This window comes from Ranitomeya variabilis, chromosome 2, assembly GCF_051348905.1.
Source record: "Ranitomeya variabilis isolate aRanVar5 chromosome 2, aRanVar5.hap1, whole genome shotgun sequence".
NCBI lineage: Eukaryota > Metazoa > Chordata > Amphibia > Anura > Dendrobatidae > Ranitomeya > Ranitomeya variabilis.
The window spans coordinates 697,224,386-697,238,029 of NC_135233.1; the positions used below are offsets into that span (position 1 = coordinate 697,224,386).

At 42.8% G+C, this 13,644-nt stretch overlaps 1 protein-coding gene across 3 annotated transcripts in view; it reads right to left on the reverse strand.

The window, feature by feature from the left end:
• TRMT11 (tRNA methyltransferase 11) overlaps positions 1 to 13,644 on the reverse strand; it is a 103,628-nt gene that overhangs the window by 5,616 nt on the left and 84,368 nt on the right. For all 3 annotated transcript variants that reach the window (XM_077289434.1, XM_077289435.1, XM_077289436.1), the window contains one exon: positions 11,414 to 11,534. In XM_077289434.1, the coding sequence (XP_077145549.1) occupies positions 11,414 to 11,534 (121 nt within the window). The remainder of the gene's footprint in view (positions 1 to 11,413; positions 11,535 to 13,644) is intronic.

Below are 13,644 nucleotides of genomic sequence, written 5' to 3' on the forward strand. Positions count from 1 at the left end.
ACACAGGGAGCAGTGATCCACTTACCGTATCTTTCTAGCATAGCAAACATTAACTTGTTTAGGAATTTGTGCTACAGGAGCTCTTCTGATTAATTAAAGCAGATAGTCTTAAAGGACATTTAAAATGCAAGATGATCGTGAATGAGTGTTGCTAAAAACTAATGACGACGAATCCCTGGATGTTCAGAAAAAAAAAAGTTCCGTTAGGTAATTAGAACAGTAACCAAACACCATTCACTTGAATCGATGGCCCAAACATCCATGTGCATGACAGAGCGGAAAACACTACTTCTGATCGGCAGTAAAATCATTACCGCCGGTCAGAGAGCCACGGTTCCTACGCTGTCAAATGAGCGTGAGCCTGCAGCTGTGATCAGAGGTAAAGCTGAGAGTTGAAGCCCACAGCTGTCAGTTTTGCCTGGCTGGTTATGAAAAATACAGGGGAACCCCCAAGCAGTTTTTTTTTTTTTTAACTTATTTATTTATTTAGTGCGCAGGCTCCGGCTGATGAATACTCCCATCAGCCACCACCTGCTTTCACTGGTATTAGTGGCATCAGGCATAGGCTGATGGGAGCAGTAGTCCCATCAGCTGACACCAGTGACTGGAGGTAAACTTTTTACCTCTAATCACAGCTGCAGGCTCACACTATAATTTGACAGCATGGGAACCGCGGCTCTCTGACCGGCGGTAAAATTAGAGGCAGTGTCTGAAGCGCTGTAATACACATGACAGCGCAAAAAACAACTGGTGTTCGGGGGGCCAAACCCAAACAGTAAAACGGACTTCCTGGTGAAATCCGTGTTCGGAGTCCGTGCCCGAACAGTAGGTGTTTGGTACAGACCCTGAACTTTACTGTTTGGGTTCGCCCATCTCTATTAAATACGCTTGTTTCAAGATTATCACCCCAGGAATGAGCAAAATGCTGATCTTTTGCATGGAGTAACAAATAATCGCACTCGGAGGTGCATCATCCTGTGTAAACAGGACTCGCACTGCCAAGAACTATGGCAGCCTAAGTGGACTGAGCAATCTACTATAGATCACTCAGTGCGCATTATTTACTTTTGTTGGCCTGTGCAAATAGGCATTCAAACGACCGCCTATCTATAAAAATTTACCATTCAGAGGTCATATTGAGCTACTGGACGGTCTTCCTACATCACTGTGCTTTGGACACCCATAACTCTCTTGCTAGCCTACAGATTGTCCTTTCTTGGACCACTTATGTTTGTTGGTAACCACTTTATACTGGAATACCCCACGAAACCTGACATTTTGGGGTTGCTCTGACCTTTTTGTCTAGCTACCACAATTTGGTCCTTGTCAAAGTTGCTCAGATCCTTATGCCTTGTCATATTGTCTAGCTTCTAACTAATAGGGAAAAACCACAAAAAGAGGACTAAAAATCCTCCAAAAATTCAAGAATTAATACAGCACAAAGCAACTGCAGTGCTTACTTGTTCAGGTCTAGTGCACTCCCAGGCTGCAAACCCATGTAATAAAGATGGCGGCAATACAGGTACAAAATGCTGATGAGGCAACCACTCACAAACTGCCAACTCACGGAGGGGATGATTGCTTAGTACATGTATATACACTGCTCAAAAAAAAAATAAAGGGAACACTAAAATCCCACATCCTAGATATCACTGAATGAAATATTCCAGCTGTAAATATTCATTACATAGTGGAATGTGTTGAGAACAATAAAACCTAAAAATTATCAACGTAAATCACAACTAATATCCCACAGAGGTCTAGAGTTGAAATGATGCTCAGAATCAAAGTGGAAAATGAAGTTACAGGCTGATCCAAATTCCTCAAGACAAGGAAATGATGCTCAGTAGTGTGTGTGGCCTCCACATGCCTGTATGACCTCCCTACAATGCCTGAGCATGCTCCTGATGAGGTGGCGGATGGTCTCCTGAGGGATCTCCTCCCAGACCTGGACTAAAGCATCCGCCAACTCCTGAACAGTCTGTGGTGCAACGTGATGTTGGTGGATGGTGAGAGACATGATGTCCCAGATGTGTTCAATCGGATTCAGGTCTGGAGAACGGGAGGGCCAGCCCATAGCTTCAATGCCTTCATCTTGCAGGAACTGCTGACACACTCCAGCCACATGAGGTCTGGCATTGTCCTGCATTAGGAGGAACCCAGGGCCAACCGCACCAGCATATGGTCTCACAAGGGGTCTGAGGATTTCATCTCGGTACCTAATGGCAGTCAAGCTACCTCTGGCGAGCACATGAAGGGCTGTGCGGCCCTCCAAAGAAATGCCTCCCCCACACCATTACTGACTCACTGCCAAACCGGTCATGCTGAAGGATGTTGCAGGCAGCAGATCGCTCTCCAGACTCTGTCACGTCTGTCACATGTGCTCAGTGTGAACCTGCTTTCATCTGTGAAGAGCATAGGGCGCCATTGGTGAGTTTGCCAATCCTGGTGTTCTGTGGCAAATGCCAAGCATCCTGCACGGTGTTGGGCTGTGAGCGCAACCCCATCTGTGGACATCGGGAACTCAAACCATCCTCATGGAGTCGGTTTCTAACCATTTGTGCAGACACATGCACATTTGTGGCCTGCTGGAAGTCATTTTGCAGGGCTCTATCAGTGCTCCTCCTGTTCCTCCTTGCACAAAGGCTGAGGTAGCGGTCCTGCTGCTGAGTTGCTGCCCTACTACGGCCCCCTCCACATCTCCTGGTGTACTGGCCTGTCTCCTGGTAGCGCCTCCAGCCTCTGGACACTACGCTGACAGACACAGCAAACCTTCTTGCCACAGCTCGCATTGATGCGCCATCCTGGATGAGCTGCGCCATCCTGGATGAGCTGTGCCATCCTGGATGAGCTGTGCCATCCTGGATGAGCTGGTTAGGGTGAAGTATACAGCTTTCTCCTGTTATGTTGGGTGGCAAATTGGGCCCCTATATGGGTATCTATGACCTGCAATATTGCTAGCATTCATATGAGCATCTCTTGAGACCTAATAACAGGTTTAGTAAACACAAATGCACCGGTGTGCATCAAGAATATGCCACTAGTAGGCAAAATTGATATAATTCATGAGTCTGTTATATTATTTATGTCTTTTTTTTCAGAGGCAACTGTTTCTGTATATATGACATAGTCCTTCTAGATATTTAAGGTCGCCCACCTAAAGGTTCCGTTCATTGAAATTATCCTTGTATAAATATCTATATGCAGCATTTGTGATACAATCAATTAAACCTTGTGCAGTACAATTTTTCTATGCCAGACAACATTTTGTGTGAATAGGCGAATCTTGCATAAAATATGGATTATTGGAGCTATCTACTCTTTGGAGTATTTTTAAATGGTTTTAACTGTGTGTAGTATCTCTATGTGGAAATAAACTTTTGTAATTTTTGTTAACAAACCTGCTTGGTGGAGTTCCAACCTTCTTTTGGCATGTGCTTTTTTCTTTAAAATCCTGGATGAGCTGCACTACCTGAGCCACTTGTGTGGGTTGTAGAGTCCGTCTCATGCTACCACGAGTGTGAAAGCACAACCAACATTCAAAAGTGACCAAAATATCAGCCAGAAAGCCTTGGTACGGAGATGTGGTCTGTGGTCCCCACGTGCAGAACCACGCCTTTATTGAGTGTGTCTTGATAATTGCCAATAATTTCCATCTGTTGTCTATTCCATTTGAACAACAGCATGTGAAATTGATTGTCAAGCAGTGTTGTTTCCTAAGTGGACAGTTTGATTTCACAGAAGTTTGATTTACTTGGAGTTATTTTCTGTTGTTTAGGTGTTCCCTTTATTTTTTGAGCAGTGTATTTATATATATGTTTTTTGCACTTCATTGTAAGGGTGCAGCGAGGCCCAGTATTTTCGGCCTTGTAAACTAGGGTGTCTGCCCTCATGGGATGCATTTATAGAGTGCTGTGCAGCCCGCCTTATCTAATAGTATGGGCGTCACTAATAGGCTGTAAATCAGACACTGTGCATCACCTGTATGGGACCAGCGCCCTATGCAAGCCTCTTTTGTGCAACCATATAGTATGCAATCGCCCCCTCCATGAATTGGTAGGCTGTGAGTGGTTGTCTCATCAGTATTTTGCACCTGTATTGCCGCCATCTTTATTACATGGGTTTGCTGCATCCTGGGAGTGCACTAGTTCAGAGACCTGGACAAGTCAGCACTGCTGCCCCTTTGTGCTCTTCTAATGTCATATGTGAATATCATCTGCTATCAAGACATAGTAAATGTAATTCACTTAAACTGCCAGTGGCTTTAACGTTTTGGTTGATTAGTGTATATGTACACACTATGATCAGCATTACCACTAAAACCAAATATGTTCTGAGCAAAAAAAAAACAAAAAACTTTTCTATGGAGGGTGAGGGTTTCTGACAGAAAATGACCTGTCTCTGCAAAGAAAAAAATTCTGTGCTGAAATACTCCAGGACAAAGCGTCATCCTAGTGCAGCACAAGATATTCACGATGAAGAGGAAGTCATTCATAGCTCCAAGTACCCTAGAGCAGAGCGTGCAATGTAAAGTCCTGGTGTCAATGTGCAAAGTATCTGCAAACCATCTGGTCTGCGAATTAGAAGCACCTGCCTGTTCGCCTGCCAAAGAGTAGTAAGTCATTTGTCTCACAGCTACAATCAGGTGCTGTAATACAAACACTTAAAACCACAAAGAGCTGCTCAGCTAAACAGCCAATAATAAAATAACAAAAAACAATAAAAACAAATGCCGACTCAGAATATTAGAGAGGAACAAAAGATGCCAACCACGCGTGGTCCGTGATGGGTTAACAAGAAATAAACTACTGAATGTTGCGGTTTGGTGGAAAAAAAAAAAAAAGCCTTGATTTAAGACCTGCCCGTGGATTACAAACAAAATGGAGAGCGAAAATAAACAAGTGCCAAAGGTTTAAAGAGGAGGCAAACATGGCAAACTTTTTTGTTTGTGCCAAAGTCAACACTGTTGATCTGAAGAGTAACATGCACAATTTGTTATGTTAATGCTGGGGCTGTTTATCATTCCTGCTCGTTTTATCCTCCTACAGGCGGAGATGTCGCTTGCTGGGTGACCTTGCAGAGGGTTCCTTCAATCTGTGATGTTTTGACAAATGAAGTATAAACTGCAGATGGTCAACTCCTTGCACGGCGAACAGGTTAGGAACGCAGCCGTGTCAGGGATGAAGTAGAGTAGGCTCCATGCTGGTGCACTGCGCAGCCATCGTCATATCACTTCCATCTCCAGCTCATAATTGGATCTCTCAAGAAGCCGTCACTTGGCTCACACCAACCGCAAAGTGTGCAGAAATCAAATCAAGCAAGCTGCAGAAACTAGCAGGTGCTGGACAAGGTAAAAATATTCCAAAAGCTTAACGATCCAATTGCTCTCTTTGCATATACTGCACTGGACCGGTTAGGTGATGGCAAATACAATTATCTGGTATTGTTACAGAGTTACAGAATGTATATGACCCAGAGCTGCAATCACAATTCTGCAATCGCTGGCTGGCTGCTCAGAAGTTGCCCAAGTGATTTGTATCCCGAGAAGTGTAAAATGTGCATATATCGGAAATACCTGCACTCTAAGGGTATGTGTCCACGTTCAGAATTGCATCAGGATTTTGTCAGGATTTTACGCAGGTAAAATCTGCACCTGAAGTCACTGGCAGGTCACCTGCGTTGTTCATGCGTTGTTTGAGCATTTGAGCATTGTAAGGACATGCTGCGTTCTGAAAAGACGCACCGCATGTCCGTTTCCGCGGATCTGCCGCATGTGTCTTTTAATGCATAGTGGAGACGGGATTTCATGAAATCCCCTCCACTATGCTGTAACATCTGGACGCTGCGTGTTTGACGCTGCGGCTCTACGCAGCGTCAAACACGCAGCGTTTCCTGAAAGTGGAAACATACCCTAAGGCTACTTTCACACTAGCGTTAACTGCAATACGTCGCAAATGCGTCGTTTTGCCGAAAAAACGCATCCTGCAAAAGTGCTTGCAGGATGCGTTTTTTCAGCATTGACTAACATTAGCGACGCATTTGCGACGCATTGCCACACGTCGCAACCGTCGTGCGGCGGTTGCGCCGTGCTGTGGCGGACCGTCGGGACTAAAAAACGTTACATGTAACGTTTTTTGCTCCCGACGGTCCGCTTTTTCCGACTGCGCCTCCCCGCACTTCCCCGCACCTCACAATGGGGCAGCGGATGCGCTGGAAAAATGCATCCGCTGCACCCGTTGTGCGGCGGAGACAACGCTAGCGTCGGGAACTAGCCCGAAGCTAGTGTGAAAGAAGCCTAAAAGGTCAGGTTTTCCTGAAGTACTATTTTATTTTCTCAATTCCAAATACTGGACACTGTGATACCAAATAGGTGTATGCTTGATTTTTTTTTTTATTGTTTTATTTTGAGTGAGGCAAAAGGGGATTCATTTGAATGTTTATTTTTTTATATATATATTTTTTAAAAAAATTATTATTATTTTTTTTTTACTTTTAGCATGCTTCAATAGTCTCCATGGGAGACTAGAAGCCACCATAACCCGATCCGTTGTGCTACATACAGGCGATGATCAGATCATAGCAATCCAGCAGTGACAACAATATAGGTCTGCTGGAGTCCTCTGGTTGTCATGCCAACCCATCGGCAACCCGCGGTCATGTGACACGGGTGCCGATGGGTGGGATTTTCAGCTCGCTTTGCTGGAAAAACGTGTTAACTGCTGCTGTCAGAGATTGACAAAAAGAAAAAAAATTGCAGCATGCACTACTTTCTTTGGAGACTCACAGATTCCAGTCTGTGGATGTGTAAAAAAACCAAACATAAATAACCAGATCCCACACAGTTCACCCGAGTGGCCTCTGATTTTTATGGATACATTTCTATTATTAACCTAGGAAACTGTATTTGGTCATGTACATTTTATATTGAGGATGTGTAAAAACGGACAGCAGCCAGATGTCACGTTGGGAATAAAAAACGGACACACAGATGGCACATCAAAAAAATCATCAGATATTAATTCACAATCATTGTATCACCAACAATAGAAAGCATTTAATCTGCAATAAGTAACTATTAGGCCTTATTCAGACACCAGAAAATCTGAAACGTATATGATTTTGATCTGATTTGTAGTTTGTGACTGGTGAAGTGATAGAGGGAAGATATGTGTCACTGTGCATGATGGCGTCAGTGATGTTAAACCAGAGTAGTTTCTCTTCCAGCACACTACGTGTTTAGCGTGTGAAATGAGAGTTATGATATGGGCTGGTTTTAGTGGACCTCCATAGAGCAGGTGAGAGGGGGTCCACAGTATCTCTATATGCAGAATCCAGACAGGACCTGCGTGATGTCAAGATCATGTGATCAGTCACATGATGGAGAGTCACATGGTATGGCCTTAAATAGCTGAACTCCAGGAGTAGTCGGAGCTGTTGAGGGCCTGGAGAGGAAGACTCCAGAAGAGTGTGTATGCACATAGTGCTTGTGCAAGGACATTGTTAACCCTGCGTGGGCTGACCCCCTCTAGTGTAAGAACTGCACGAAGTGCTACCCTCTTGTTTTGCGGTTTTGCCCAGAGGGCTGTGTTTACTTTTTGTGCTTAAAACCTTGGTTTATGCTGTACTAAATTAACCAAGTGCACCCTTAAAAGGCACAGTATTCCATTGACTACCTTCGTGTGTAGCCGAGTGAGCCCATCTACCACAAGATGAAAATAACCAATTCAAAGTACATGTGAAAAATGGACAATGCACAAATGCCATCCGTGGCTCACCCAAGTGCTGTTTTTTTAACCCTTTACCTACCAATGTCCTTTTTTTTGGGATGCCTAATCTTTTGCTTCTAGCAACTAAGATTTTATAATTTTTATAATTAGGTCAAATTTTTTGTGTTGTGTTTGTAAAATTAATGTTTTCAAAACAGGAAATCATGTCTGTCATTTTTAATTAAATATCGGGACGCTCTTTTATGAAAAATCTGTACTTGTAAAAATTTGGCAAATTATGTTTGATTCTTTAGGACTCAAAATCATTAAAAATCTGTCATTTAAAAAAAAAAAAATGAAAATTGCTAATTTGTCAAGTAATGGGTTAATTGATGTCACACTGATGGTAAACCCAGACAAGACATTAAGACCAAAAATGGATGACTATCAGATTCAACACACTGACAAAATACAGACATCTGAATTAGGCTTAAGGCTGAGGGCAGACATAATGGCCCAGATTCATCACTGTTTCTCCACTTTTCTGGAGTAATCGGTTCCTTTTGGCGGCTTTAGTATTTGTACCTTATTCTCTTAAGGTCCAATGCGCACACGTTCAGTATTTTACATCCTTATTTGTAACCCAAAACCCAGGAATGGAACAATCATAGGAAATTCTATAATATAACCACTTCTGTATTTATCGCCCACTCCTGGTTTTGGCTTACAAATACTGATGTAAAATACTGACCAAATACTTAATGTGTGAACTTGACTAAGTTCTGCACCACTTTTTAAGCTGTCTTTCTTTAGTCTTAAGATTTTTCTTGACAACTTGGCTTATCCAGGTGTGTTGCAGAGATTCATGAAATGCAACTTTTACCAATTGTTACAGTTTTTGGCACATCTCATTGAAATATCTTCCTGGAGTAAAATTTTTGAAGTAGTTTTTCATCTTGCACGTATTTGCAACTTTTTAATATCCAGCAGGGGATTCCCAAGCCTCCGCTGACGTCACATCTACAGAGCAGAGGCTTCTTTTTCGTTCCGCTCTGTCAACAGGTCGGGACATCCAGAGTCATTCTAATTGACAGATGGATCCCCACTGCCTAACTGGGGGAGCCGGCTGTCAGTCAGAATGATGTCAGAAGTCCCGCTCTGTCATGTCAGCAGAGGCAGCTGAATCCCCGGCAACAGTGGTATGGGACCACTCTATGCCGGGAAAAATAGTGCAGTGCACAACAAGCAGGTAAGTTGCAATTACCTGCCTGTTAGTATTTAATCACTTTTTTTTTTATAAAGTCCCATATATACCCTTTAAGCATGTGATATGCATGCTTGAGGGTTGAGATCTAGTGATTGACTTGGCCATTTCAGATTATTGTCCTTCTTTGCTCTTTGCCTTAAACTCCTAGGTTGCTTTCGCAGTATGTTTTGGGTCATTGTCCATCTGTACTGTGAAGCGCAGTCCAATCAACCTTCCTGTATTTGGTTGAATCTGAGCAGAAAATATAGCCCTGTACACTCCAGAATTAATCCCGGCTGCTTCGGTCTTCAGTCCCATCATCAACAAACACCAGTGACTCAGTGCCATTGGAAGCCATGCACTGCCTCCACCAACACCATGTTTTACAGAGGATGTGGTGTGCTTTGGATGATGAGCCGTTCCAAGCATTCTCCACACTTTCTTCTTCCCATCATGATCTTAGTTTCATCTGTCCAAAGAATGCTTTTCCAGAACTGGGCTGGCTTCTTTAGACTTTTTGGCAAAGTATAATCCTATTTTTCAGGCTGATTAATGGTTCTCACCTTGTGGTGAACTTAGATACTGAAACACTTAATTTCTGGAGAGTGTTCTTCACTTGTGTGGATGTTGTGAAGGGATTTTTCTTCACCATAAAAAGTATTCTGCAATCATCTACCATTGTTGTCTTCTGTGGACGTCCAGGCCTTTTTGAGCTTCCAAGCTCCCCAGTGCTTTTTTTTCCAGAATGTACCAAACTGTTGATTTGGCCACTCGCTACCTTATGCTATCTCTCTGATGGATTTGGTTTTTGTATTTTTTAAGCCTAATGATACTGTTTTCTCTTCCAATGAGAGCTCCTTTGACAGCATGTTGTGGGTTCACAGGATAAGCAAATTCCTCCAAAATGCAAATGCCACACTTGAAATCAGCTTCAGACCTTTTACCTTCTTAATTGATGATGGATTAAGGTGAAAATAGGCCATACAGCCCATTAAAAAGCTTTTGCACCTTTGGTTCCTTTAAAAAGTGGCAGCTACCTTGTAATTTCTAAACCCTTGCTCCAATTAAGATGTGAATACTCTCAAATTAAATCTGAAAGCCTGTACATTAAGGTCATATTGATTATTTAACTATATTCAAAGGGAATCTGTCACCTTATTTTGGCTCTATAAACTGCAGCCACCGCCATCAGGGGCTTATCTACAGCATTCTGTAATGCTGTAGATAGGCCCCCGATGTAATCTGAAAGATAAGAAAAACAAACTTAGATTATACTCACCTAGGGGCAGTCCGGTGCGGTGCGGTCCGGTCCGATGGGCGTCATGGTCCGGGGCCTCCCACCTTCATGCGATGACGTCCTCTTCTTTGCTTCCTGTCGCGGCGCAGGCGTACTTTGTCTGCCCTGTTGAGGGCAGAGCAAAGTACTGCAGTGCACAGGCACTGGGCCTCCCAGACCTTTCCCGGCGCCTGCGCACTGCAGTACTTTGCTCTGCCCTCAACAGGGCAGTAAGCCCCTGATGGCGGTGGCCGCAGTTTATAGGGCCAAAATCAGGTGACAGATTCCCTTTAAAATGTGTCATTGTCCAAATATTTTGGGACCTGACTGTAGAACCCGGAAGTCCTCCATGTGCTTTTTTTTTTCCTCATGGAGCTCTTGAATTGGATTGGCGAATTTGACATTTCTTTGTTTTCCTTGTTTGTAAGGGTACCGTCACACAGTGCCATTTTCATCGCTACGACGGCACGATTCGTGACGTTCTAGCGATATCGTTACGATATCGTAGTGTCTGACACGCTACTGCGATCCGGAACCCCGCTGAGAATCGTACGTCGTAGCAGATCGTTTGAAACTTTCTTTCGTCGTCTAGTGTCCCGCTGTGGCGGCATGATTGCATCGTGTGACACAGGTTGTATACGATGTGCGCACAGTAACCAACGGCTTCTACATCGCAAATACGTCATGAAATTATCGCTCCAGCGCCGTGTATTGCAACGTGTGACCGCAGTCTACGACGCTGGAGCGATAATCATACGACGCTGCAACGTCACGAATCGTGCCGTCGTAGCGATGAAAATGGCACTGTGTGACGGTACCCTTAGTCTTTTTATTTTACAGCTAGTTGGTCTGCAAAAATACACAAACATGTGAACAGTCCCATAGACTAAAATGGATACATGTTCAATCCGTGAAAAAGACTAATAGAAAAAAATGGATATCTAAAGAAGACCTTTGTTGGCACTTATAACGATTACATTGAGTCTTCAATCCAATCATATATTGTAAATTCAGACAGGTCAAATTTAGAAGTGGTCCTAGGGTCAGACTGAATAATCTGAATGTTAAGCAGTAATACACTATTAATGAAGAAATGTAAAACACAGTCTGAACACTTGCAGACAAAAAACATTACTATTAAACTAAAATGTCCCCTGCCCAACTTGTACCCTCCTAAGCTCTCACCTCAAACTCCTTCACCTTTTCCATGGTTATCAAGCGGCGGGACGTGTGGCTGGAAAGCATCTGTTCACAGTTACTAATAAGTTTCAGGCAAGGGTGCCGGGGTACAACCTCGTCTGTATATCTAAAAGAAAGAAAGCAAAGCTGGGAACTTCAGCAACGAACCATAAAAAAAATTAGCTTTTCAAGATCATTTCACATTCAGATAACTAATGTCCAATTGCATGTTTAACAATTATGAAGAGTTACTACTATTTATCCACAGAGAAATCTAAAAAACAAAAACACAGATTGCGGGTCTTTCGGTTGAAGAGTAAAACTGCATTTGCACTGCAAGATAATTGTGATTGAGTGTTAAAAACGCACAATTCACAATTATTTTGCTGTGTAAACTGGCTGACGATTACCTGATTGCGCAGCACAAAAGATCATCATTCTTAGCGGTGCATCATCCTCCGTAAACAGCACTGGCAATGCTGAGAACAATGGCAGCCTATGCGCACTCAGCGATCTATACAAGATTGCTCGGTGCGCATCATTTACTTGTAAACAGGTTTAAGTATATGTTTGCAAAGAGTTTAATATGAATTTAGGCAACCACAAGAAACCACCACCAAAACAAGTCTCTCGGTTATTGTTTTCACTGAAAAAAGGGAAAAATGACACACATCAGTAAAAGGCCTGTTTTTAACCCTATATAGGTTAATAGCATTATCGAACCTGGCAGGTTCCCAGCAGAAAGAAGTTTTGAGAACACCACGAAATTCTGTAATATTACACATATAAGCATCTTATGAATATATACAATATATAATATAAGCACATTATGAATATAACCATCTAAGTAACATGTATATAAAGATCAGCTTTTACGTGGCTATAAAAAGTTAAAATGATTATATCTAGATTTTCTTCAACTTGTAACAGGGTTTAACCCCTTCACCCCCAGAGCTTTTTCTGTTTTTTCGTTTTCGTTTTTCGCTCCCCTCCTTCCCAGAGCCATAACTTTTTTATTTTTCCGTCAATATGGCCATGTGAGGGCTTATTTTTTGCGGGACGAGATGTACTTTTGAACGATGCCATTGGCTTTACCATGCCGTGTAACAGGAAACGGGAAAAAAATTCCAAGTGTGATGAAATTGCAAAAAAAGTGCAATCTCACACTTGTTTTTTGCTTGGCTTTTTTGCTAGGTTCACCAAATGCTAAAACTAACCTGCCATTATGATTCTCCAGGTCATTAAGAGTTCATAGACACCAAACATGTATAGATTATTTTTTATCTAAGTGGTGAAAAAAAATTCCAAAGTTTGCTAAAAAAAAAAAAAAAAAAAATTGCGCGATTTTCCGATACCCATAACGTCTCTATTTTTCGTGATCAGGGGTCAGGTGAGGGCTTATTTTTTGCGTGCCAAGCTGGCGTTTTTAATGATACCATTTTGGTGTAGATATGTTCTTTTGATCGCCCGTTATTGCATTTTAATGCAATGTTGCGGCGACCAAAAAAAACGTAATTTTGGAGTTTTTTTTTTTTTTCTCGCTACGCCATTTAGCGGTCAGGTTAATCCTTTGTTTTTATTGATAGATCGGGCGATTCTGAACGCGGCGATACCAAATATGTGTATGTTTGATTTTTTTTTTAATTGTTTTATTTTGATTGGGGCGAAAGATGATTTGAACTTTTATATATTTTTCATTTTTTTTATATTTTTAAACACTTTTTTTTTATTTTGGCATGCTTCAATAGCCTCCATAGGAGGCTAAAAGCATGCACAACTCGATCGGCTCTGCTACATAGAGGTGAAGTACAGATCACTTCTATGTAGCAAAAATGCAGGTGTACTTTGAACGCCGACCACAGGGTGGCGCTCAAAGCAATCAGCCATCAACAACCATAGAGGTCTCAAGGAGACCTCTGGTTGTTATGGCAATGCACCGCTGACCCCCGATCATGTGACGGGGGTCAGCGGTGCGAGCACTTCCGGCCGCACGGCCGGGAGCGCTAGTTAAATGCCGCTGTCAGCGCTTGACGGCGGCATTTAACTAGTTAATGGGCGCGGGCGGATCGCGATTCCGCTCGCGCTCATTGCGCTCACCGCCGGAGCCCACCTCAAAGCAGGGGATCTGCCAGCTGACGTACTATTCCGTCAGCTGGCAGAATGGGGTTAAGAAATATTAGAATATATAACATTCTTTTCTATTGATGAGCGAGTAGTTTTCCCAAGCACACTCGGGT